At 42.9% G+C, this 23743-nt stretch overlaps 2 protein-coding genes across 4 annotated transcripts; both read left to right on the forward strand.

Moving 5' to 3' along the window:
- Positions 1–936: 936 nt before the first annotated feature.
- On the forward strand, positions 937–12248 carry clspn (claspin). 2 transcript variants are annotated; one of them, XM_026301091.1, is made up of 24 exons: positions 937–1171; positions 2108–2222; positions 2610–3022; positions 3155–3307; positions 3511–3573; positions 3665–3737; positions 3936–4038; positions 4244–4800; positions 4887–5075; positions 5317–5477; positions 5582–5775; positions 5885–5937; positions 6134–6327; positions 6509–7046; positions 7168–7201; positions 7442–7538; positions 7637–7752; positions 7844–8005; positions 8201–8322; positions 8711–8841; positions 9022–9142; positions 9968–10047; positions 10475–10636; positions 11278–12248. In XM_026301091.1, exons 1-24 carry the CDS (start codon positions 1148–1150, stop codon positions 11401–11403), a joined length of 3981 nt encoding a protein of 1326 aa, XP_026156876.1. In that variant the 5' UTR covers positions 937–1147; the 3' UTR covers positions 11404–12248. The 2 variants fall into 2 exon arrangements, with proteins under 2 accessions (XP_026156876.1, XP_026156877.1); XM_026301092.1 differs by having other exon boundaries at positions 9971–10047.
- Positions 12249–15683: 3435 nt separating this feature from the next.
- On the forward strand, positions 15684–19196 carry c19h1orf216 (chromosome 19 C1orf216 homolog). Of its 2 annotated transcripts, none has more exons than XR_003295311.1 (2): positions 15684–15776; positions 17586–17721. XR_003295311.1 is itself a non-coding variant. In XM_026300463.2 (2 exons), the coding sequence occupies exons 1-2, from the start codon at positions 15920–15922 to the stop codon at positions 18721–18723; spliced, it is 1143 nt and encodes a 380-aa protein (XP_026156248.1). In that variant the 5' UTR covers positions 15795–15919; the 3' UTR covers positions 18724–19196. The 2 variants fall into 2 exon arrangements, 1 of the variants encoding a protein (XP_026156248.1); XM_026300463.2 differs by lacking the exon at positions 15684–15776 and adding an exon at positions 15795–15924 and having other exon boundaries at positions 17586–19196.
- Positions 19197–23743: the final 4547 nt, after the last annotated feature.

Consider the following 23743-nt stretch of genomic DNA (forward strand, 5'->3'; position numbering starts at 1 on the left):
AGCGAATCATCTGCCTCCATTTAACCCTATCCTCTGTATCCTCCTCACCCGCACCAACTATCCTCATGTCCACCTTCACTACATCCCAGAGAGAACCTCAACATCTTCAGCTCTGCTACCTCCAGCTCTGCCTCCTGTCTTTTTATCAGTGCCACTGTCTCTAAACCAGACAACATTGCTGGTCTCACCACTGTCTTGTTCACTTTTCCTTTTATTCTTGCTGACACTCTTTTGTCACACATCACACCTGACACTTTCCTCCACCCGTTCCAACCTGCTTGCACACGTCAAAAGACAAGGAAACTATGTACATTTAATCAAGTAGCCTATTACGTATATTTGCACTTGTTCATTATGTGTTGATTAATACTTTTCTTCTCTCATCTTCCTTTAATTATCTCACAATCTCTCATATGTATAGGGTGGTGCTGACCTCTTTTTTGGAACCACTAAACTAAAGCAAAGTATTAGATTTAGATTAAGTTCAAGCAGCTGCAACAGTGAAATGGCCCATAGACACTGATTAATCAGTATTAAGATAAGATAAGATTTATTTGCGGGGAAACTTACATAGTAACAGCAAACAAAGTAAGGCACAAGATAAAAAAATAAGATCAGAACAAAAAAAAATTAAAAACAAGATATTTACAATAAGTTAGAGAAAATAATAAATCAGTAAAATGTAAAGTAAATTTACTGATTTGGCTGAATACATCTGTGGACTTATGTCCACACAAAGACACAAAACAACAAAGCTAAAACCCTTATCCCCGCCCGCCCTGGCATGTCTGGTGAGTAAAATATGCTCATACCAAGCGGTGTCGTCACAGTGGGCGGATACAAATCTCCCCAACGGACCAATCGGAAAGCGAGAACAGAGCGATTGACACCTCGGCGATGAAACACTGCGGGCCAGCTGTCACGGCGCGCGAAAGATCAAAATTTCACTTCGTTGTGTGTGGAACAGGCGGGAGGAAGAGCAACGTCCTGCTTAAATGTCTCGCTAGTGTGCTTCAAAACTCTAAAACAGTCTTTGCCACGCAGACATTTACTTATCGACGTCTGTGGTGGCTGCCGTGAGTCGGCGAAGCGTCGTCTCCGCTGGTTGATTTTACCGAAAGAACGTAAACGGTCCCGGCGGACAAAGATGAGCCTGGTGATTTCTCAGCAGGTGAGGGGATAACGATACGAGTAGCGTTGTCTAGTTTCTGTTTATCGGTTTGTGCACGTGTGTCCGTTAGATATAAACATTGGGAAAAGCCTGGAAAGTTCAAAAGTACTCTTAAATCAAAGCGATTTGCTGTTAGCGCGTATTGTTAGCGTTAGCCAGCTAACGTTAGCTAGGTTGGGTCTAGCCAGCTCGTACTGTGGTTTCTGAGTTGGCCTGGTCACATCCACTTAGTTTCAGCATTTTCCTTCGTTAACCACAGGATAAATCTCGTATCTAAGTAGGCTGTGACCCAGACAACCATTCTCAGGGATAGATCGCTTCTACCTGGGCGCATTTTTTGATGTAGTGCACATTTAAGGCTAGCTGCAGACACTGAAAGGAAGCCATGTCGCTAGCTAACCTGTGTGCTCATTGTTTGGCTTATTGCAAGGCGCCATTCGTGTAATGGAGCACCTACTTGGTTGCTTAAAGACACAAATTGATCTCCATGCTTCACAATAACTTCATATGACACTTTCCTGAGTGTTTTCTTGCACAGAGGCGGGAGCTAAGGGTTGTAGTCTGACATTTTTACCCAGTACTTTTGGATTCCTATAAACTTTGGTTTCTGTACATGGACCTTGATGATCACCTCAGGAAGTTTTAGGTAGATTGCATAAGTTAGATGTATAATCAGGGAGTACCTCTAAAAACAAGATCTGTGTTGGAGTGAAGTGTCGCCTTATTAAAGAGGATTTGCAGAGGAGCTTTCAGTTTCACTCTGCAGGTCTTTTTGTCTGATCTTTACCATAGAATGCTTAACACTGAAGGTGGAGCCTCATGTTTCCCACTTAACTCGCAGCACACTGTGGTGCCTACATACTAAATACACTTGATTTAAATTTAAATGTAAATGAAAATGCAGTTTAAGATTGGTGGGTTTTGTTTTGTATTCAGGCTGAGGAGCTCCCAGCTGAGACAGCAGCAGCAGAGAGTGATTCAGACAGCGGGATGGGCTCTCCAGCGGAAGAGATGGTTATGGAGACAACCAACAATAGAGAAGAGCTTCCAGGTAAAGAAAAAACAATAATATATGAATTAATGCAAGTTCTCTAAAAGTGTGATAAAATAAATACTAGAATAAAAATATATCTCTAGGACTTTACTGTATGTACATACCAATTAAAAATATAAATTCTTTTCCTTCCAGACAGTTGTTTTGAAGACCTCTACATATGTAATGTACACTTAATAAAACAAATTACAAAGAGAGAATGAGGTTAAAACAATAGTCAATACTGAAGCAATGGAATACCATACCAGCACAGTACTCTGAATAAACAGCTGAAACACCAAAACAAGACTTACTACAGCCCATCCTGCATCACAAAAAGTCTTATATGATTAGGGATGACTATCGTGTTATTTACCTGTTTCTAAATTTCTGCATTTCTTTCAGATTCTGATGATGGTGAAGACATCAAAGCTCACAGAAAGCCTCGACGTAATGCTATTAGAGACAGCGACAGTGAGGAAGAGGAAGTAGCTGGACAGAACGGCGTACACGTGATCTTACCTGCTTCCAGTGGAGAGGAGCCAGAGACTGGAGAGGCAGAGGAGGGGAAAGAGCGAGGGAGGCAGAAGAGCAAGAGAATAAGCCGGGCTCCTGTTGATAGCGAAGACAGTGAGCCTGAGCAGGAGACGGGTGGTGAAACAAAGGCGCGACAGCAGGAGGAGATGAAGAAGGAAGCAAAATTGATGAATGGACGAAAGAAGAGAGAGAAGAGCCAAAGGCATCTGAAGAAAAAAGAGAAGCACAGCAAAACGATGGAAAAACTGAAGAAGAAAGAAAGGTTCTCTGAAATAAATGAGGTAAAGTGTAACTTGGATTTATATTTTTATTTTTCTACTGTTGAACTCTTTCTACATTGTGTTTGGTGAATTAGGGTTCCTACTGATCACTGTTAAAGAATACATAAATAGCAATTTGCAATTTGTATGCAGGACACACTTCTCCCTCGGGCTCTGAATGACAGTGGGTGTCTGCTGGGTGACACAGACCTGTTTGACACGGGTCTGGATGATCCAGAAGAGGAGGAAGAAGAGTCTCTGGATGCCATCCGAGCAGCCATTAAGCAAAAACTGAAAAAACATAAGGTACCAACTTGATGACTGTGAATACCTCCAGATTATTATTTCATTCTCTATCAATCATAATCCAAACATCATCTATTGGTAGTGTCAAAGGCTTTAGTAGGGATCTAAGCCTTTGATTGTTGCCTTTAACCACGGTTGTCAGCCAATGGGTGCTCACATTACTTTAAAGAACTGTTTTAAAGTTAAAGTATTTGTTGGTGTAGGATCCTCTGCTGAATGAGGAAGATGTGGAAGATGAAGAGGCACCAGAGAAACCCCAGCGCGTGGTATGAAGTGGCAAAATGCTTGAGTTCGTTCTAAGTACAGTATTTAATTAATGACCAGTAATAAGGAGCATTTTCATTTTGGTGTTCTCAGGAGAGGAAAGCTGCACGAGCCAGCAAAGAGGCAATGAAACAACTCCACAGTGAGTCTCAGAGGCTGGTCAGAGGTCAGTTTACAAGAAACCATGTGTGTCTTTTATGTATTGTGACAATGTGATAGCTCTTCTGTTTACTGCTTATTTACTTTTGCCAGTTAAACATCCAGATAACTTGGTTTTGGACTGTAATTTGAATTGTGATTTTGATTTTAGAAGAAGTATGTCACGTCATCCATGCTAATGGAACCTTTAACATGTTCTTTTTAGAGTCTACACTTGGCCTTCCCTACCACATCCCTGAGCCAAAGACCATTGACCAGTTTTTTAAGAAAAGAGCCAGGCCGGAGGGACCTGCCATGACATTACTGAAGTAAGTACATGCATTTAACATGTTTCAGTTCATCAATCAGCTGCATAGGCTCATTTGTTGACACTGTTTTACCAGTTACATTGTTTTGAGCATAGACCAAATTGCCAGCATTTAGTTGCCATATCCTGAATTTCTCTTCGGGAATTAAAGTTTATCTCAGCTCATATTACCCTGCACACATTAATGGAAATCTCCTTCCTTTTAGATCTACAAAGTATTCAGCCATGATGTTGGAGCCATCACCAGCTCCTCCTGTAAACCCACCCACTGAGCCCCAGCAGCCATGTATAGAGCAGGACTCTTCTCCCTGTCTGGAGCTCCAGCCTTTACCTCAGCCTGCTGCCACTTCGTCCCCACAGGGCCTCAACCAGGCCAGGGAAGTAGTCGCAAGCCTAGATCCCGACCAGGAATCTGGCCCAATGCTTTACCTGTCGGAGAGCCTACAGGACTCAGTCACAACAGATACAGTAGTCGCATCTACTTCTGACTCTTCCCTCCAAGAGCAAAGCCAAGCAGCTGTAATGTCTGACTGTGAAGCTCTCCTTAAAGAGCCTTTACCTGGAGCTTTGGTTAAGCCTGTAGCTGCTCATTGTGGGAGCACTGATCCAACACCAGCACAGCACTCAGCACAGCAACCCACCAAGCCAAAGAAGGACAAATTGGCCAGATTAAAGGAGCTTGGACTGGACCCTCCACCTGTAGCTAAATTGTGCCCAGATGATGGTGCATTTGTTCAACTTGAGCCTCCACAGCATAATCCTGGTGAGACATTACTTTTCTGGAGGTGAACAATAAAAGTCAGTCTCAAGTCAGAATAAATCCTGGAATTCTCTCTCTGCTTCAATCAGGTGTAGAGGCCCTGAAGGTGCGTTACCTTCGTCACATCCAGGCGCCTGTACGGCCCCAGGGAGAGCGTACAATGCAGCTAAACATCATCCGCAAAGACAGCACCCCATCTGGCCGGGAGGAGCTGCACACTGAGTCAGTCACCGTCACTGTTAAAGAGGGAGCAGATGAGCCAGTGCCCACTAAACCTGGTACTAATGCTTTTGACATTCACTTTCAAGTCCAGTCAAATATCAGGAAATTCTGAGAGGGGCTATTCAAGGCAAGGCAGCAAGAATGCTAAAGCTTTTAAAATAATAAATGCTCAATGTTTTTGGGTATGGGGCTATGATCTAGATCAGCTAATGTAGGCTGTGAGTAAACAAGCTTTGAATGGAAAATTAAAATTTGTAATTCCCTGACGTTTCTAACCTCCTCTGGGCGTTTTTGTAGGAGAGAAGCTGCTGACCCTGAAGCAGCGTCTACAGTTTGCCATGGCCCAACGGCGACAGGAAGAGAGGATACGCAAGGCTGAGCTGAATCGTCTAGACAATGAAGACTGTGGGGAGGAGGAAGAAGAGGAAGAGATGACAGATGAGTCAGAGGAAGAAGAGGTATGAGGATGTGTTTTTTCATCATTACGTTGGACCAATCAATTTACACACATTTGTATGTGTCCCCTTTTTGTTTTAAATTCACTGTTCCTGTTCTCCATCAGGGTGTAGATGAGTTACTGGGAGGCGATGATGGTGTGGAAGAAGAGAAGGAGCATGGAGATGGAGTGGAGGAGGAAGGTAGCGTGGCTCAGAGTATCAGGAGCCCTTCTCCGGTGCCATTGAACAGACCCCTGCCGACTCCTGACCTCACTAACACAGATGGCTCCCTCATGCTGTTCCCCAGCTCTCGCACTGGGTTAGTGAATCTCTGGTTGTGTGTGTTTTTATGTCTTATACTTTGACTCTAGAGATGTGAGTGTATTGTACTGTGGGCAGTAAAGCACTACATATATATTTCTTTCTAGTGATGGAGTAAGAAGGTCTGGCCCCTTGGGACAGGACAGCAGTAATAAGATGGGTGAGTACAGTGAAAAATCTGTTTTTTTTTACATTCAGGATGGATCAGTGTGAAGTCCTCATCAGTTATAAAATGCCTTAAATAGAGCTATGTTTTAGTTTTTACATTCTCATTCCGGTTAAACGAGGCAAGATCCTAATTTTCTTTGTGAAATTTTGACGTTCTTATCTCTCTCGCTCATCCCTCTGGTCTTTAGAAGAGGACGATTCTCTGTCCCTGGTGAAGGACAACAGCCACAACAGTAGTTTTGAGTTTCCAGGATCCATGCTCACCTCTTACCAGCCTGTCAATCACCAGCGCTCCTCAGGCAGAGCTGTTTTAAACCCGTCCGTTTTCCGTTCCCCTTCTCCCTGCTTCTTCAGACCCAGCTTCCTCGGTTCTGCTTCTAAGGTGAGATCCACGGTTGTTTCACTTTGTTTAATACATACAACATTCAAAGATATATCATCAGGGTTAAACAAAAGGTGCTTGATTCAGTCAAACCAAAAATCCACTACAATTTTAGTGTCATAATTCATTCAGTGATCCCAGGAGCTGCTTTCATTTGTCTTTAATCTCTTCTCACCATCAGAGTTCGGGGAGATTGTCTGAGCCCTCTCTCTGCCTCCCTGTTGAGGACTCCCAAGACTTGTATGCACCTCCTTCCCCAGGTGCAGATTCAGGCCCATTGGGTGGAGCGGCCTCAGGCCGTGGCCTTGGAGGAGACTCCCAAGGACGCTTCTCCCTGGAGGATGACACCCACTCGCAGTTACTTGACGCAGATGGTTTCCTGAATGTAGGGCCTCGACCCGGTGCACCTCGCTCCCACAAAAGGCAGTTGATCCTGGACAGCCTGGATGAAAATGCAATGGATGCCAACATGGGGGAGCTGCTGGGGTTGTGCTCTGGTGTGTTTGGGACAGCTGAGAGCAGCTCGAGTAGGGGCAGGGGCCTCGGATCAACACAGGAGGATGAGCTGCTTCGGTTGTGCTCTGGAGAGTTTCCACCAACACAGACAGGGGAGGAGCAGATGCAAACGGAGAAGAGTAAAGAACGAGCACAAGATGAAGAATCTGATGATACTATGGATCAGCTGCTGGGGCTGTGCTCAGGCAAATTCCCTAGTTCAGGTAGGAGAGCATCCATTCAATTTATTTACTTTTATTTTACTTTTATTTGTTGATTTACATTCTTACATTCTGCATGACTCCAACATGGTTTTAAAATGTCTCCTTCACCACTGAATTTCAGGTTCAGCTCACTCAGCTTCACCAGAACAAGACAGGTACAGTGCATACACATGATCAAATCTGAGTGTTAGTGTAAGACATTTGTCAAATAAGGAATTTAGTTTCATGTTTCTGTGTCATGTGAATCATCCAGTTTGTCCAACTGCATCACTGTGGTCCTGTTTTTCTCTTTGCACTTATTACCTCGTCTGCTTTGAAAGGAAAGGGTTAAAGGAAAATTTATTAGAATAATTATTTGCAGTGTAAGATTCTCATAGTGATTTTGGTCTCTAAAGTAAAAAGAAGCCAGAGGAAGAAGAACAGGAGGAGGAGGAGGAGGAAGAGGATTGTGAGTTCCGGCTTCTATCAGATGTGGAAAGCCACAGCGAACAGGTACGTGCAGGTGTCTCTTATAATTTAGTTCCACTCGTTATATAAATGACACACTGGGATTATGTGATTGTGAATGACGAGTGATTTGTTGCTTATAGGAGGAGAGTGATGAGGATGGTGTAGATGCTGGTGAGGATGAAGAGGACAATGATGTAGAGGAAGAGGAGATGCAGGGTTTGTTTGCACCTCATCGGGTCAAGAAAAAGAAGAAAATGTCAGTGAAAAATCATTTTCAACTTAATTTTGCACCATTCATCTGATACTACAGATTTTTAAATGTGTACAAACAAACATCCTGTTCACAGGCGTTTGGCCGATTACCTGGAGTCCGAGGCCGAGCTGTCGGGAAGTGACGCGGGCAGCGATGATGAAGACCTCGACAGAGGGAGCGAATACGAGGAAGAGGAGCTTCTAGAAGAGCTTCCCTCTGATGAAGAGCTCCAGGACCAGGTCAACAAGATTCACATGTGAGTAACAGCTGCTCTTACACCATGTTTACTTTACTTTACTATTCCTGTTCTGCTCTTATTATGCTGTACACAACATAAAAAACAGTACCAGTCAACATGAGAGAAAGAAAAATGCGAGATGGATCACTGTAACATCTGTAACTATTGTTTTTTTTTTGTTTGTTTGTTTGTTTTTTTTAATGATCTTTAAAGGAAGCAGATACTGGATGATGACAAGCGTCGTCTCAGGCTCTACCAGGAGCGGTACCTTGCTGATGGCGACCTGCACTCTGACGGCCCGGGACGAGCACGCCGCTTCCGCTGGAAAAACATTGGTGGGTTAACAGTAACAAATGCACTTAAATATCACATGCGTGTAATTAATTATCCCTTTTGGAATGTCTTTGGATTCAGCGCAGTAGTTGTTAAGACATAACCTTAAGTGGTGGCTAATGAGTTTGTTACTGTTGGGTCAAAACAACACCTGAGATTCAGACCAATTTATTTAAAGGTTACTGAGCTTTTTCCTATAACCTATCCCTGTTAAGAAACTCACCTGTGAACAGATACACACAATAGATATACATGCTAAAACTTATGTGGTGCTGGGTACATAACTAATTAGTAAATATTAAAGATTGTGGAAACACTGGCTGTAATTTGGAGGTTTAAATGCTCTTTCAGTGTTGTCATTCAGAGCTGCTTTACAAATCTTTCCTGCAGATGATGGTTTCAACATGGACCGGATGGGAGCAGAGGGTGAGGAAGAGGAGGAGGGAGATGAAGACATTGACCCGAGTGAAATCCAGAGGAGGAGAGAGAGACTGGAGAGAGAGCAGTGGCTCAGAGAACAGGTAGGTCGTACTGTTTGCAAACGTGTTAGAAACTCATGCACGCAGATAACGATAGTGAGGAAGTGTTCTTACATTTGCAGCAGTGAGATTTAAAGAAGCTAGTTTTTGTAACATCACTGCTGTGTTGGTGCCAGGGGGCGGTGTTGCTCTGTCTTCAGTCCTTTCCGTGTCTCCTCACAGTCGGAACAGAAAGCCAAGAAAGGGGAAGATCTGGATGCAGATGATGAGAAGGTTGGAGAGGAAGACAGTCACTTTATGAAGCTGGCCAAGAAAGTGACTGCCAAGACTCTCCTGAAAAAAGGTTGGTTTGGTATGAGGCCCCACAATCTGAGAAACACCCAGGCATGTTGTTGTCCAGTAATTATCACAGTCAGAACTACATGTAACAAACAAACACAAGGAAACAATATTTAAACACACTCAGGTATAAGTAATGGTTGAGGGGAAAAAATGGGTGAATCCAAAGTTTAGGAGAATTGACAACATAAACACATTTACCTTTGTGTCCAGGTCAGGTTGTAAGATCCAGAGAAGTATGCTTTAGTGATGTCTGGTGAAAACTGAAGTATCACCTGAGACAAAGCAGAGCTACACACACAGATTCCTGGCATGGGTCCCAGGACACAGAGGGGAAACTGCTTCCAGTTGCTGCTAAATGGCATGTTGCTGCAGAGCGTTCACTTCCCGCCGGCTGTGGCATTTATGTTGTTTTCCTGGAAAAAGGAAATGAGAATAAAACTGAGTGACTGCATGTGATGTTTATGAGGTTTTAGAATAGTTTATTTCACATCCTCACATCTCAACACCACACTGGACTCTGCCACAGGGCATTACTCAGATTTAGAGATCTAAAGGCGTCTGCAGGCCTCGAAAAATCTTTAAAAACACTAATTTCCTTTAAGGTACTGAAAAAAGTTCAATGTCACTTACCAGTGTAATATTTTCTCTCATAGGCTGTTATGATATGAGGTGCCAGGATAATCCCTGCTGGTTTTTCGTTATGCTTTAATATCCAGTGTGATTGTTGATAATGTATTGAACTGCATTCTGCAGGATCCTATATTTCTGCTTTACTCCAGCAGCTTGATTATTTAACTATCCTCACTCACATTTACCATTTTCACAGCAGAGCCTCCTGTTGCACCTCAGCCAGAAAAGAAGGCATCATCTTTATATCCCTTCCAGAGACCCACACAGCCATTACAGGTATGTCACTGTGAATACAGTGGGGTTTTTTTCTAGCATCACGTTGAAGCAACTACCTGTAGTTGAGTTTACTCAGGCAGTTTACAACATGTATTTAAAGTTTAGAGAACGACTAAATTGTTTTTGTTGTTTCACAAACAGGCAGCACCTGACTTCATAAAAATAGCACTACTTATAACTTGTTGCCTGCAGCTGTTCTTGTGGCTTTTAGTCTGAGAAAATATCTCATGGTTCTTAACCAAATGTGAAAACCATTTTACTAGGGTCAGCAGGACTTCTTTCTAACACATTCATCATGTTTTCTGCTTTTTTTTTTTTTAAACTTAGCCTCACTAGACAAATATAAAGTTGATTGACCTTAAGTCTTTAACCAGTAATGTTTATTATATTTTCTCAGTCTAAGATTTGTTTTATTGATTTCGTGCAGGTGAGGAGGGGTTCGCTGCTGAATCAGCCGCACTCCGTCCTCCAGAAGCTGGCTTCCATCTCTGAGGGGAACCCACTGGCGCCCAGAAACAGTCGGGGTTTCCTGTTTCAGACACTTTCTCCTGAGAAGGACAACTCAACGTCAGCTGGTTCCCAGAAACAGGTGACTCACTGAACTAGTGGAGGTGTAGGAGTAGAGACACAGGAGCACTGGCATCACATGGATAAATGACAGCCGAGTGTTAATGTTTTAGTTTGCCTAAAATAGTAACCATCGTTTGATCACTGATAGCAGCAGTCTGTAGTGACACTGACACTCATCCATTGTCTTTCTTGTGTAATGGTAACGATCCCTTTGTCAGTCTGGATGGTATGATTTTAAAAATTCTTTACTGTTGAATGCAGACAATAAATGAAAGTATATATTATTGATGATCTTCAGCAGCTTCATTTTATAGTTCTATCTCTGACAGATCTCACTGTTCTAAAATAAGTACACAAACAAAATGCTTCCAAGTACTTGGAGAGACTCCAGCGTGATCGTCATGTGAGTGTGAGGGGATTATTGTTTTTAATATGATCTAAATATGTGACACTAGGTGGAGCCAGAGCCCACGCTGTGCACTGTAGGTCCTCTTAAGTACAAACAGCAAAAACAAGGGTGTCAAACATCCTTCATTTAAAGATTTCTTCTTTTTTTTTTTGGTGAAATGGTGGATTATACAGCTGTTAATTTAATGTGCAGGGAATCGTTCTGTCTGTTGTGAAAATGATTTTAACTGTGCGTGTGTGTTTTATCCTCAGATGATAAAGAAGAGGGTGCAGGTGGAGGCTGTGAACCCAGCAGCCAAGAGGGTCTGCAGGGAGAACAAACCTGCTGGACAGAGTAAAGGCCCCCAAAGGAGCATCTTCAGCTACCTGGACCACTGAGTTCATAATACACTAAGTGAAACATCAGCCAAATGATAAAAGCCCAAAGTTTGCAGCCACGTCCAGTATTTCAGCAGCCAGTGACACTTGACAGATGTAAGAGGCAACATGAGGCTGAAGTGTCTGGTAAGCTGTCTGTCTCTTCCAGGTACACAAATATACAGTCATATGTGTTTACATTGCCTTAAAATGGCAAACTGAGGATCACTGAAGCATCTTCTTGCTGACCAGTTGCTCTACTTGTCTAAATTAGTTTAATCTATTACATTTTGAGTGACTTTATTTGGACCACTGGGGAAATGTTTTATCATGTAAATAGGATTGATTTGCTTTTTTTTAATGGTTGGGGATTTTTTTTGATTGTTTTAAAATGTAATTCTTCTATATTGTAAATAAAAGTGTATTTTAAGACATTACCCAGTTTGCTTTCATCCTCCCGGTTCACACTGGATGAAGCCAGTGACAGTGTTGGTTGGTAAACTGATATGGACTGACATGTACAGTACTTAATGTTTTTTTTTATTCAAGACTTAAATTTCTTTTGGGAAATTGCATGTACGTGTACCACACCTTTTGTACTAGGTACTACGTGCATGATACGTACATATTGATTGTATAGTAAACACATTAAAATTATACTTTTTAGAGCTAAGCTTTTTATTGTTGAGTAACTGTTTTTAAATATCTTTTGACCTCATTGTGTAACATTCATTCATTTAACTTGGAAATATTTTTCAAACAGCAGCACTACAAGCAGTTTTACACTGAGCAGAACAAAGGAGGTCATCGGTCATCTTTAAAGTTCACACCGTAAATCAGAAGTTACTTGAATATACAGTATCACCAAGTTGAAGATGATGCTCTCATCACTTAGAGATAATGTATTGTAGATGTATTTAATTCAGTTAGTGTGGAGATTTTTCTGACTATCATTACTGAGGCTTGGGTTAAAGTGGATAAATATAAGTACAATTTAAAAAAAAAAGGCTTTCAAGGACAGTGTTTCTGCTTGGATTCATTGAACAAAAAGTCAATGGTTCAGAATTCCTTAGACACTTTAATGGCATGTTGAAATCATAAAATCACAGAATCCAATTAATATCTTCCAGCTTTCCTTCCTCTCTGTTCTTGGAAGAGTGTTTTAGACTTAAAAACACTTAAATGTGCATTTTAAGTCACAGTTTCACTTCTCCACTGGCGTTCAGTGCCTGCCTTGCTGAAGATCTACCCATTCTTGGAGACTCCTTTGTTTCTTTCTTTCACTTTTTCCTCCTAGTTTGAAGCAGAAATTGCAGTTTAGAGACTAATGATTTGGTGAGAGTCTAATAATAGTCTGGCATTAAAGGGAGGGTCTTCTAACGAGCCCTTGCATGTCTCTCCATCTCATTAGTAGCCCTGGTGATTAGCAGAAGGTCCTGGGGTTAGGAATGGACGCAGGAGGCCCCATTACACATCATTAGGGGCCAACGCCAGGAGGCCCTGGAATGAACCCCATGGTGGGTCCCGCCTATAGTGAGCTGTTGTACCTGGAGGCAGGCCGAATTAATCCTGGTGTTAAGCCAGTCATGACATTTTTACCTTTTTCAAAGAGGCTTATGTTTGTTTGTTTGTTTATCTGAGAGTCAAAATTTTCAAAATCCTGGCTGGGGCCGAGAGATGCTTTGAGCAACGGAATAATTAGATGGATTTTATTGTTGAGCTGCATCTATCATTACTTTTGAGCCATTACAATGCAATTAATCGAGATAAAGACTTGATTCCAAATCCTAAGGGTCTGTTTGCAGGGTCAAGAAATTAATTCTAATTAAGAGTTTAATAGGAATAATGTCTTGGCAAGAATAATTCAGCTTTTTATTCCTTCTTCTGTCTCTGCATCAACATCATTTCTCAACTGAATTTCACAACTCTGTTGAAGTCCAGAGAGGGAATTACGAGGTCAGCGCAGTAAAACTAACCATCCCACCCCCACCCCTGACCCCCCAAACTCCCAGTTCACTCCACACTTGAAAGAGGAGGAAGGTTACATGTTTTGGCATCGAGACCCAGCTTCTAAATATCTAGAGGACATGGATCTGGCTTTATTCAGATCATGAGGAGGAGAGAGGGCAGAGGCTGGAATAATTGAAAAGAAACATGAGCTGCAGCACCCAAGGCTTTGTGCGCTTGTGTCATGACGTATGCACTGTATATGTGTGTGTCTCTTCACGTCTGTGCCTAAAATAAAAGTGTATAATTAGTGTGCAAAGCAACCCTGTGCTGAATTAGTGGTTCAATTTAGCACGTCTTAACTGATTTGGCTGATTTTTTTTTTTTTTTTTTCAAACTGAGTGCTGGCTGTCAGCTGAAAGTCCAGCAGGCTTCCCTTTACAGTCTCTGTGCATCTCAGCACCGAGGATCTGACAGAGTAGCCCATGGGTGCTGCCGGCCGCCCTCGGCCACTGTCACGGCTGAGACTAGTGCTGGAGCAGATGTGGACCTGAACTGAGGGAAGTGGGTCATGGTGCTGCAGGGTGTGCACAATTCAAACAAGGTCTTATTATGCACAAGGTAAGTCATGCTCCTTTTTTTACTTTTTCTGTGTGTGTGTCAAAGGGAGAAAGGGTGGTTAGTGTTAACATTACAATAATCTTTCTTCCCCCAGGAGGCTTCACAGACGACCCTCAGTCCTCTGAGTTCAGACTATCTCCCTTTCCATCAGTGTCCTCTGTAGTTGTCTTTTGTAACTTGGGTTTTTCTTTTTTTGACAGAGAAAGAGATAGAGAGAGAGATGATTTTGCGTGTGACGAGGCCTTGGGCAGACGGCTGTGTTTGATGTATTTTTTATGTGCTTAGGCTACTATGGGAGGGAGAGGGAGGGGAGGGAGGGAGGGAGGATGCCTGGAGCTGATGCACTTGAATGGGGATGTTGTTGAAGGAGAAAAGGGGGGAGACGATAGGCATAGAAGTGTGTGTGTGTGTGTGTGTGTGTGTGTGTGTGTGTGTGTGTGTGTGTGTGTGTGTGTGGAGAAGAAAGGTGGTGGGGCGGGGGGTGCAAGGTTTTTTTCTGCCGCCAGCGATGACATGTCAGGGGGATGAGCTGCAGCGAGGAGAGAGACAGTGAACACTTGTTAAGTCTGTCTGATGTAGCCTCCCTATACCACACACGCACACACACACCTCCAGAAAACACACTTGCATGCACACATATGCGTTCAACTGCCACGTCCTTAGATCCTGAGACTGACAATCACAAAAGCAATCAGTTACCAGTTTGAAGCATCACATTGCAATAAATCCTGCAGTTTGTCATGTTTGCTGTCAGTGGTGCATTGTGGGTAGCATTTTGTATGCCTTAAACACACGTGATGGTAGATATACTGTGTGAGACCTAAAAAATAACTCTCTGTTAGGCTTCCACAGTCTACTGCATCATCAACTTGAATTCTGTGTTCAGTGTCTAAACAGAAGTGTTGGTATTTACTATTGTGCTATCTGAAATTCACTGAGATTTCCTCCATTTCCCAGGATGCTTTTCGATAACCACCGGCAGATGGGCAGGATCTTATTGAATTCAATAAGAGGCAGGTGGAGAGAGAGAGAGAGAGACAGTGATGGCAACAGCACGGTAAAAGCAACAGATGATATTTTTCTTCCACTGGGTGAACGTCATTTTTATCCCTCATTCAAGTCACAACTGTATGAACAGCTTCAATAGTCTCTGGATGATTCTCCTGTGATGGAATTCCCTCTGAATAAAGTTGTTGTGAAGCTCAGGCCAAACCAAAATAAATATAATGGCTTTTGCATAGATGAGTCATATTTAAAGTGTTCTATCACTTAATATAAAGGAAAACTACTGTTTCTTTTAAGGTATAATTACAGTCAGATTATCAGTATAATCCAAGGAAGCAGGTTAACAGTCTAAATGCTGTGTAACCAGTCACTGTATGTCTGTTTACCCTGCACTGAGGGAGTATTATAAAATGTGTGTGTGATCATGGCTGAAGGGCTGTGTGAACCTGAACACACCAGGACCTTAAATTAGAAAGTAACACTGTGGCTGCAGGGGGTTGATATATACAGGCCTGTTGCTCTATGTTCAGATATACATTACACTGCTATGACTAACACATCGCAGTAACATGACAGCGTCAATGTGTCCCCACATTGTTCCTATTCCCCATGGTTTCCCTCGTCTCCAGTCCCAGCCCAGTTTAGGAAGTGGTATTAGTCAGCCAGTCCTGTTTTCCCAGAACCACAGTGGCAGTGGGAGGATGGGAGGAGGAGGAGAGAGGAAGAGGAAGATAAACATCACACAGGAGGCTTGGAGGAGGGGGAAATTGGGAGGGCGCAGTGTCCTGCGTCTGCACCGACCAGAAAAAACAGCCAGAAAGGTAAGAACAAACCAGAACCTCATGCCGATAGATTCACGTGGGTCCGTGTCAATCATTTGACTTATGCAACCGGCAAATGTGAAATGAAGGGAAGAGTGTGAGGTTGTTTTTACTGAGAAGGATAGAGAGGAGACAGCACTGACATGGGGTGAGCGTTACATAACGCAGCGGAGATTCAATATTTCTGGCTTCTGCATTTCCTTGTCCAGTTTCCTCATGTTTACAGCGCATATCGAGTCTCTTCCTAACGCATGCAGCTGGCTGGAGATGGGTTAGGATGTAACACGGTCCTATTTTAGATTTGCATGGTGTCTTATTCATCACTACGCCGTAAATACGCAGGCACTGAGCGCCATTGGTCGTTTTCTGTCGTCGTCCGTGCAAAAACACCCAGCCAACACCGGTTTAGTGTTTTTCTCCTTTTCGTCGCGTTAGTGGCATCGTGTAGATCTATTTGATGGGTAAAATATGGGGATAGAAATCCGTTCATGAGTAGATTGGCTTATGCATTATTTTCCGACTTTATGACTGATTATATTACATTTTAAGGTCCAGCTCCAGGGTCCGTTTCATTTGGATAATCACTGTTTTTTTTTCTTCTCCTGGTGACCGTCAAGCATCGTCTGTGCCCGCTACATGCGCGCACCCGACAGAGCCACTGTCGCTGTCCTTCAGCACCACGTGAATGCGCGTTCACGGGAGAGGAGGGGGATTGATTGACAGCAGCCTGAAGTCAGGATTAGAGAAATTTCCATTCTGAGGAGACATGTAAATATTTGATGCTAATAGAAGCGGAGTGCGCAGACCAGCCTGTAGTTATAGACATAAACAAGGAGTTTGGTGAGACTCAAGTGTGTGTGTGTGTGTGTGTGTGTGTGTGTGTGTTGGGGTGCTGTGGGTCAGCAAACTAGATTTAATTTTTATCATTTTCTTCAGTTTTATTATCGCTCGGGCTCATTCATGCTGACAGTTTTCTGAAGTGTACCAGTTTGTTAGGCTGCCGGTGACGTGTGTGTATCTGCTGGTTCTGACTCATGTTTGTGCACCACACTGAGCTGCAGAGACTGGAAACAACATATCTATCACAGAAAACATTCAGCCTGCTTTACTTTGCTGCCAAAGTCAATTGATCATATGTAGATAAAGGGGTTGAGAGCTTGGCTTGTTTTGAGAACGCTTGAACTTCTTTAAAAGTGTGTTTATCCCAGATTGGAAAGTTTATTATGGAGCAGAGTTGAATTAAGCTGCTCTTTGTGTCTAACTCATGAGAAGAAGACAAGGAAGATGTGCAGACTGTGACGAGAACAGTGTGTATTTGATAGTTTTTTGCTCTAAGATACTGCTGACCTGACTGCACAGCCTATTCCACTGGGTGTTATTTGAAATGTCTTGATACTGATGATGCTGATGCAGAAACGTTACTTTGCTCTATGTGATTTGTTCGTTTCTCCACAAAACTGCTTCTTCATTTAATAAAGAAGCAAACCTGCCTGTTATAAAAGTAGTCCAGACACTTAGAAGGACTGAAAAGCTGCCAAATTACACATCAAACATTCAGTAGTTTTTTTAGTACCAAATAAAGATCTTTAATTTTTTAATTTCATACCAAAACCCATTGATTGCTATACCAATAAAAGCAACATGCTGTTGAGTGTCATGGTTTATGGATCTTAAGCTGTTGATTTGGATGTTGTATTGATATGAATGGAAGTTTTGGGTACAAAACTTAAACAGACTCAACATCTGTGTGGTTCTGTATGTATGTAGGGGACCTGTAGTGGTTTAATGTTCCATCTCTTGCTGTTTCAGTGAGTCTCAGTCGAGGTCAGTGATGCTTCACCATCAGGACCAACCTCTGAAGTCCTACAGAGGGCAGGGAGGCCACAACATCAGTTCTTCTTCTTCACTCCAAAACAGGAAGTGTGATAAAGACGGCAACTTTAACTTCCTGCGAGACAAAGATGAAGAGGGCTTTTTAGGCCATGGAGGCGGAGACGAGAACCGAAACCAGGTGCGTCCCCGCAGCTTGGGCTCATTGGGCCGCGATCCTCTGAGCTCCTCCCTGCCTTCTGGGTGTCATTCCAACTCAGGTCTCTTGTCACCACGATCACGCCTGCCCTGCTGGAGCCCTCTGGAGCCTCTGCCTGAAATCGAGAGCGGGGATGACGCCTGCGGTCGAGTTCCCCCTGATGGAGCTGAAGAACGGAGGATGGAGGAAGCGGAAGGGAGGGTGATGATGAGTCAAGATGACGAGAAGCAGATGGGGAAAATGGGGCTTCAGAGGAGGAAAGTCAGCCTGGGATCCAGAGGAAGGGAGGAAGAGGAGGATGGAGGAGGGCTGGAGGACAATGACGAATGGGGCAACAGCGACTCTGAGTCTGAGTTCAGCTATCGGTCAGGGGGAAGCATGTCTTCCCTCAACATGGAGAGTGGAGGCGAAGGGATGCTCGTGGGAGCCTGGGACCGCATTGGAGTCGGGGAACCAAAATCAAACCATCAGGAAAGTGATCAGAGCAGGAACAGCAACAGAGAACCAGCTGGACAACACCAAAGCTTTGGCCGCAAGTCACTGACAAGAAGCAACCTGGGAAATCTCCTGGAGGAAGGAACAGAAGAGCTAGACGACAACGATGACCAGTCTTCAGACACAGACGGTGAGGTGCCTGAGCTGATGGACGCAGTGTGGACTCTGCAGGACCGTGAGCGCTTCAAGGCCCAGGAGATGGAGAAGCACCAAGTGCAGCTGACCATGTACCGCCGCCTGGCGCTGATCCGCTGGGTCCGCACCCTGCAGAGCCGCGTCCAGGAGCAGCAGAACCGACTGCAGTCCAGCTTCGACGTCATCCTCACACACAGGAAGGAACTGCTGCGCATGGGCGCCGCCGCCGCTATAGCTAACGCCACTGTAGCCAACGCCCCTCCCACTGCTGCTGTCAGCCAATCATAAACAGAGAGTGAGAGAGAGGGAGGAACTGGACAGGAAGTGGTTAAAGAACCCATTTGTTGCTCTGTTTGCTTCAGTCCTGAAGACATTTCTCCATCATCCTCTTTGCCATTCTTAATCTTCACACTCATGCTGCTGATTGTAGCGACACAAAAAGTTGTGTTGAATTGTTTTGCACTTAGAGCATCAATAAATGTTTGTGACGCTTCTTCATTCAAGAGGACATGATCCTTGTCTCTTCACCTAAACAAATCTATGACTTAGGATGTATTAAAATCAAAGCAATGAGAACATGAACACTTTATTATGAGGTTAATATGAGGTTTATCAAAAATGTTCTGTGTTGTTGTCTTTGTGTTATTATGCTGTTGTCATTCTTTAGCTGTGAGTAAAAAACACATGCTGTTCTAAAAAGGTATTTTCAAAAGATAAACAATGTAAGAGGTGATTTATAGCCTGAGATGCTGTATATAATTCTGTTAAATTAAAAGAACAAATAAATGATCTTATATCTTAACTTTTTGGGGCTTTTCCTTTTGTTTGCACATTCATAAAGCCTGAAGAAATGATTTTTTGGTTTATGACATTTGTATTAAGTTAATGTGAAGGGAGGTCTGGGGAGCTGGCTGGTTATACCACTTTAAGATCCCAAAGCAAAATTTTATTTCAGATCATCATGCTGATTCCAAGGAGCAGGTTTATCAAAGCCGCCACAGTGCAAATAGAACTGAAGAAGGCCGGTTTTTATCTTCTATAACTGCGCTTGCTTTACTGGCGCCCTTGGGCAAATGACCTTTCAGCTCACAATTGCCTCTTTGTCAGCTGAACAAAGTTGGGTTGTATCGGCTCATCACACGGAGCTGGGGAGTGTGTTTTCTGTGGGGAGTGTGATAGACCGTGTGAGGCTCAAGCGTCAATCTTTCTGGGCATGGCTGCTGCCGCGGGCGCTCCGAGATCATCTCGCCTCTTTCTGTGTGTGTGTGTGTGTGTGTGTGTGTGTGTGTGTTCAGGGAGATACCAGCCGCTTTGCCACCCTATAATCCCCATCCTGAGCTGAGTCGTAGAGACCCTCGCCGCGCAGGAGGCCCCCGGGGAACCTGTCAGCCTGCGCCCCGGGGCCCTGCTGGTCCTATCCGGCCGCAGTGAACAGACGCTGGTCCGGTTGCGCGCAGAAGAGCCAAACCCCGGGGCAGGTTTGGGATAATCCCCGGCTATGCCTCCGAACTCACTCCCGTTTATTTTTTAAAGCTTATCGCCTTTCATGGATGCAGGCATCTCAGTTAAAGTCTAAGTCGATTTACATATTGATCCCTTGTTCGCTGGCTGAAGGTGGATGTTTGCGAGGCGTCAGAGCTGAAGGATAACATGTTTACACTGGAATAGTGATTTGTAAGCAACGTACAATCAACCACCTCTGAAAAAGGACACAGAAGAGGAACAAACGTGCCTTTGCTGGTGATTCTGTAAATCACCGAGACGCGATTTCAGGGTAGTTAGGAGAGGTTAAAAATCCGTCCAAATAAAGCCCATGAAACACGGAGATAAATGAGCCGCTTCAACTCACACTGGGAAACTGGGACCTGATCAGCTCCGCCTCAGGAAAAGGTATCGGTACCTTTCCAGCAGCAACAGTGTTTCAGTTCGCATGTGCCCGTATTAAAATATCATTTTGCCAAAACCACTTCCCCCAGATAGAAAATGAAAAACACAAATGTGCCACTTTCTAATAAGATCAGTTCTGTTTAGCCCATTAGGTGTTATGAATTGTTTGGTTAAAGGTACATAAGTTATCTTCTATAGGCTATTTATATAATCCTCATTTATACAGTAGATGTAAGTCATTTATTAGTTTGACTTTTAGGTGAACAAATGAACAGTAAATCTATTATTTTCAACTAACCACCATGGAAGTGTGACATTTTAGAAAGTAGCAAAATCTTTAAAAGTATAAATAAGATTTAAATCTGAACAATATGAAAACACACACATGCACAGACACGCAGACATTCATCAGTGTTGGTGTGACCGTCAGGACTCCTGCTGCGGGCGCACAGAGCATTGCGCACACTGTGCGTGAATGTTTGCGGCTCTTTCTTTCTTTCCAAACCTGCTATTTCAGTCAGTAAGAAAAGGGGGAAGAAAAGGAGACATGGAAGTGACGGGTGTTTTGTTAGACGCGTGTTGTTTTTTTTTTTTTCAATGCAAAACTTCCTGGGGAGCAGAAAGGTGCGCACAGCTGGGCCTTGTGGCACCCCCATGGCGACGTGTGGTGCCAGGAGGAGAATCTGCATTTTTCTGTTGTGCAATAAACTTCACCTTCTTCGCCTCCAAACAACAGCGAGAACAACGAATTTCTGCGTTTTAATGGTCTTTTTTCAGTGCAACGCCTTTATTCAGCAGAGATCACCATGTAGTAGAGACTGTGCTCAGTTTTCTAATCTAAAATGTCACAAATAAACACATATGATATTCTTATATTTTGGGTGATTTTTAATACTATAATATAAAGTAGAAATATGCTTCACACAAGCATTTACCTGAATACATGTGGGTTCACTGATACAAATAAGTTAGATCTTTTTTTAAAGACAATTAAAACAATGTAGGCAGTAAGCAATTTAACTATTAGCTAATAATTAAAGACTACAGTGATGTAAGGGTTTATAAGGGCACGGTGCATTATGGGGACATCGAACAAGCTCTCTTAAGGTTATTTCATCGGTTTGGATTCACACTTGTCAAGAATAAAACAGTCCATCCAAAAACCTGCTGCTGAAAACATTCCCCACCAGAAATCCAGATTTTTCACACTTCATGGCCTCGCACAGACACGCATCTCTGACCTCGAGGACACCGGAGTAAACACTGTCCAGCAGGGGGAGACACTCCATCACGGACCCAATCAGATCAGACCGGCACCGGCGCTTGTTTCCGTGTTTAACGCCAGGGCGCAGCAGTGCGCGCACGGGTGGATCATCCAGCAGTGGTGCAGTTAACTGAGGACCACCTGGGATCCATGAAAACGTTCCCACTGGGGGGGAATAGGCTGTTTTTCACTACATGTTGAACAATATGATGCAGTGCGATCTGATAGGAACAAGGTCAGTCTGAAGGGTCATGAGATGGACCTGGAGACAGAAAATATTTCAGTTACACAAAAGTAGGTTAATCTTTGCAGACCTCTCTTGGATTTTTGCTTTGTTTATCTGTGAATAATTTTCCTTCTCCGTACCCCTATAGATCAATTTAATACAACAAAGAAAAAGGTCACTTTTTGGTTGAACTAGATGCTAATTAATATAATAAGGGGTCACAACACAAAGCACTGATATGGCCTAAGATCAAAATTACTCCTTAGTTACTTTAAAAGTTTTAATACCTTTAATTGGTCTACAGATGTTTACAGTTGGTGCCAACTTTATGGTCTTTATCTTAAAACAGTTAAAATACATCCTGTCAAAAATGATATGAACGTTTTATTGAGTTATATATTACCATCTACATGTTCACATGTCTTTAACTTAAAATAATAACAGTCTGGGTGAACATGTCTGCTCTAAAGTGCAAATCGATATTGAACAATTGCCCAATTTTTAAAAATCAGATAATTGGTTTGTGATGCAGCCCCTTTATGAAAACCTGCTGCCATGAATGAATGAATCTTCTTATGTATCTTTACTGTTAGAAACATCGTCTTATTTCTGACAGAATCATGTGCTGGATCAGTTTGTGGCAGCTCTTCACTGAGGCTCTATGATACATATTCAACATTTTATACGCATTTCCTTAAAGTTTAGACTGTAAATTCTGGGATGTTGACTGACTGGGTCAGTGTGGCTCAACACAGCACGGCTGCACTACTGGGTTCACTTACTCAGTAACAGGAATAAAAAACCTCCATGAGCTTTTAGGGAGTTTAGTGCTGTTTTTACATTAATGTTGACTTACTTAGCCAAATTAAAGGTACGGTTGTGGACAATTCTAATCTACTCTAGCTCATAAAAATAATAAATAAAAATTTTAAATTGTCACTATTTGTTACTGGTTGTTGTTTTGAATGTTATATGCATATTGTTTTGTACAAATAATGATATTTTAATGACCTGTGCTTGAAACTGTGTAAATAATCAAACAATAAAATATAAAAAAAAATAAAATAAAAATACACACTGCAAATTGCTGGGCTAGAATCTGATCCGGCCTGGTCATTATAGCACCACATCAGCCAGTACCAATTGGTGGAAAAGCACCTGAGATTCTTTTTAAATATTTGTTACTGATCTACTGTTGTTGCTGTTAATAATATGTGAATGCCCTGCAGGTTTACACGTGTTGTACCTTCTGGCAACACATTTTTAATGGAATCCTTTTTGTGTCTCACACCAAAATAATTTATTATTCTGGCCTAGTTTGGGTGAAACAGTAAGACAAAAATCACTGAGTGAAAACAACTTAGTACCAGGTATAGTTAACCCAGCACTGTGTTGCTATATTGACTCAAACTGGGTCAATTTTGACACAGTAAATTTTAGTGTGGAGGCTGTAAAAGGGATTAAATGTTCCTTGCTTAACTGTGCTGAAGTTCAAGTTCAGAGTTCAGATGCTTCTCTACATCATTTTTACATAATTTCCTCCTTCGTCTTCAGCCCATATAACGTCAAAACAAAGCAAAACGTAACATCCGTGCCTACAGTCAGCTCTGCTCCTCACTGTACTGAAAACAGTCCTTGATATTTTGCACATACATCGCTGTGTAAAGCTTTAATTCTCCCCTCAGTCAGATTTACCTCCCTGTCTGCAGTAGATGCAGACAGTTATATCATTCTGTCCCAACACTAAACGTGATTAAGATTCCTCAGGATAAACTCTGGGGTCTCTGCTCTTGTATTCAGATGCCCTTGACATGAAAAAGTTTGGGAATCCCTGCTGCAGCCGCAGCTTTAGCTGTTGTGTGGAGCTTTTTGAACACAGAAATACATATATACCCTATCACCCACTCTCTCTCCCCTTCTCCCCTCTGCCT

Source organism: Mastacembelus armatus, chromosome 11 (assembly GCF_900324485.2).
Source record: "Mastacembelus armatus chromosome 11, fMasArm1.2, whole genome shotgun sequence".
NCBI lineage: Eukaryota > Metazoa > Chordata > Actinopteri > Synbranchiformes > Mastacembelidae > Mastacembelus > Mastacembelus armatus.

Coding starts and splice junctions, on each gene's coding strand:
- clspn (XM_026301091.1), top strand. CDS start 1,148: ATGAGCCTGGTGATTTCTCAGCAG. Junction 5,076..5,316: donor GCCAGTGCCCACTAAACCTG/GTACTAATGCTT, acceptor GCGTTTTTGTAG/GAGAGAAGCTGCTGACCCTG. Junction 5,938..6,133: donor GGACAGCAGTAATAAGATGG/GTGAGTACAGTG, acceptor TCTGGTCTTTAG/AAGAGGACGATTCTCTGTCC.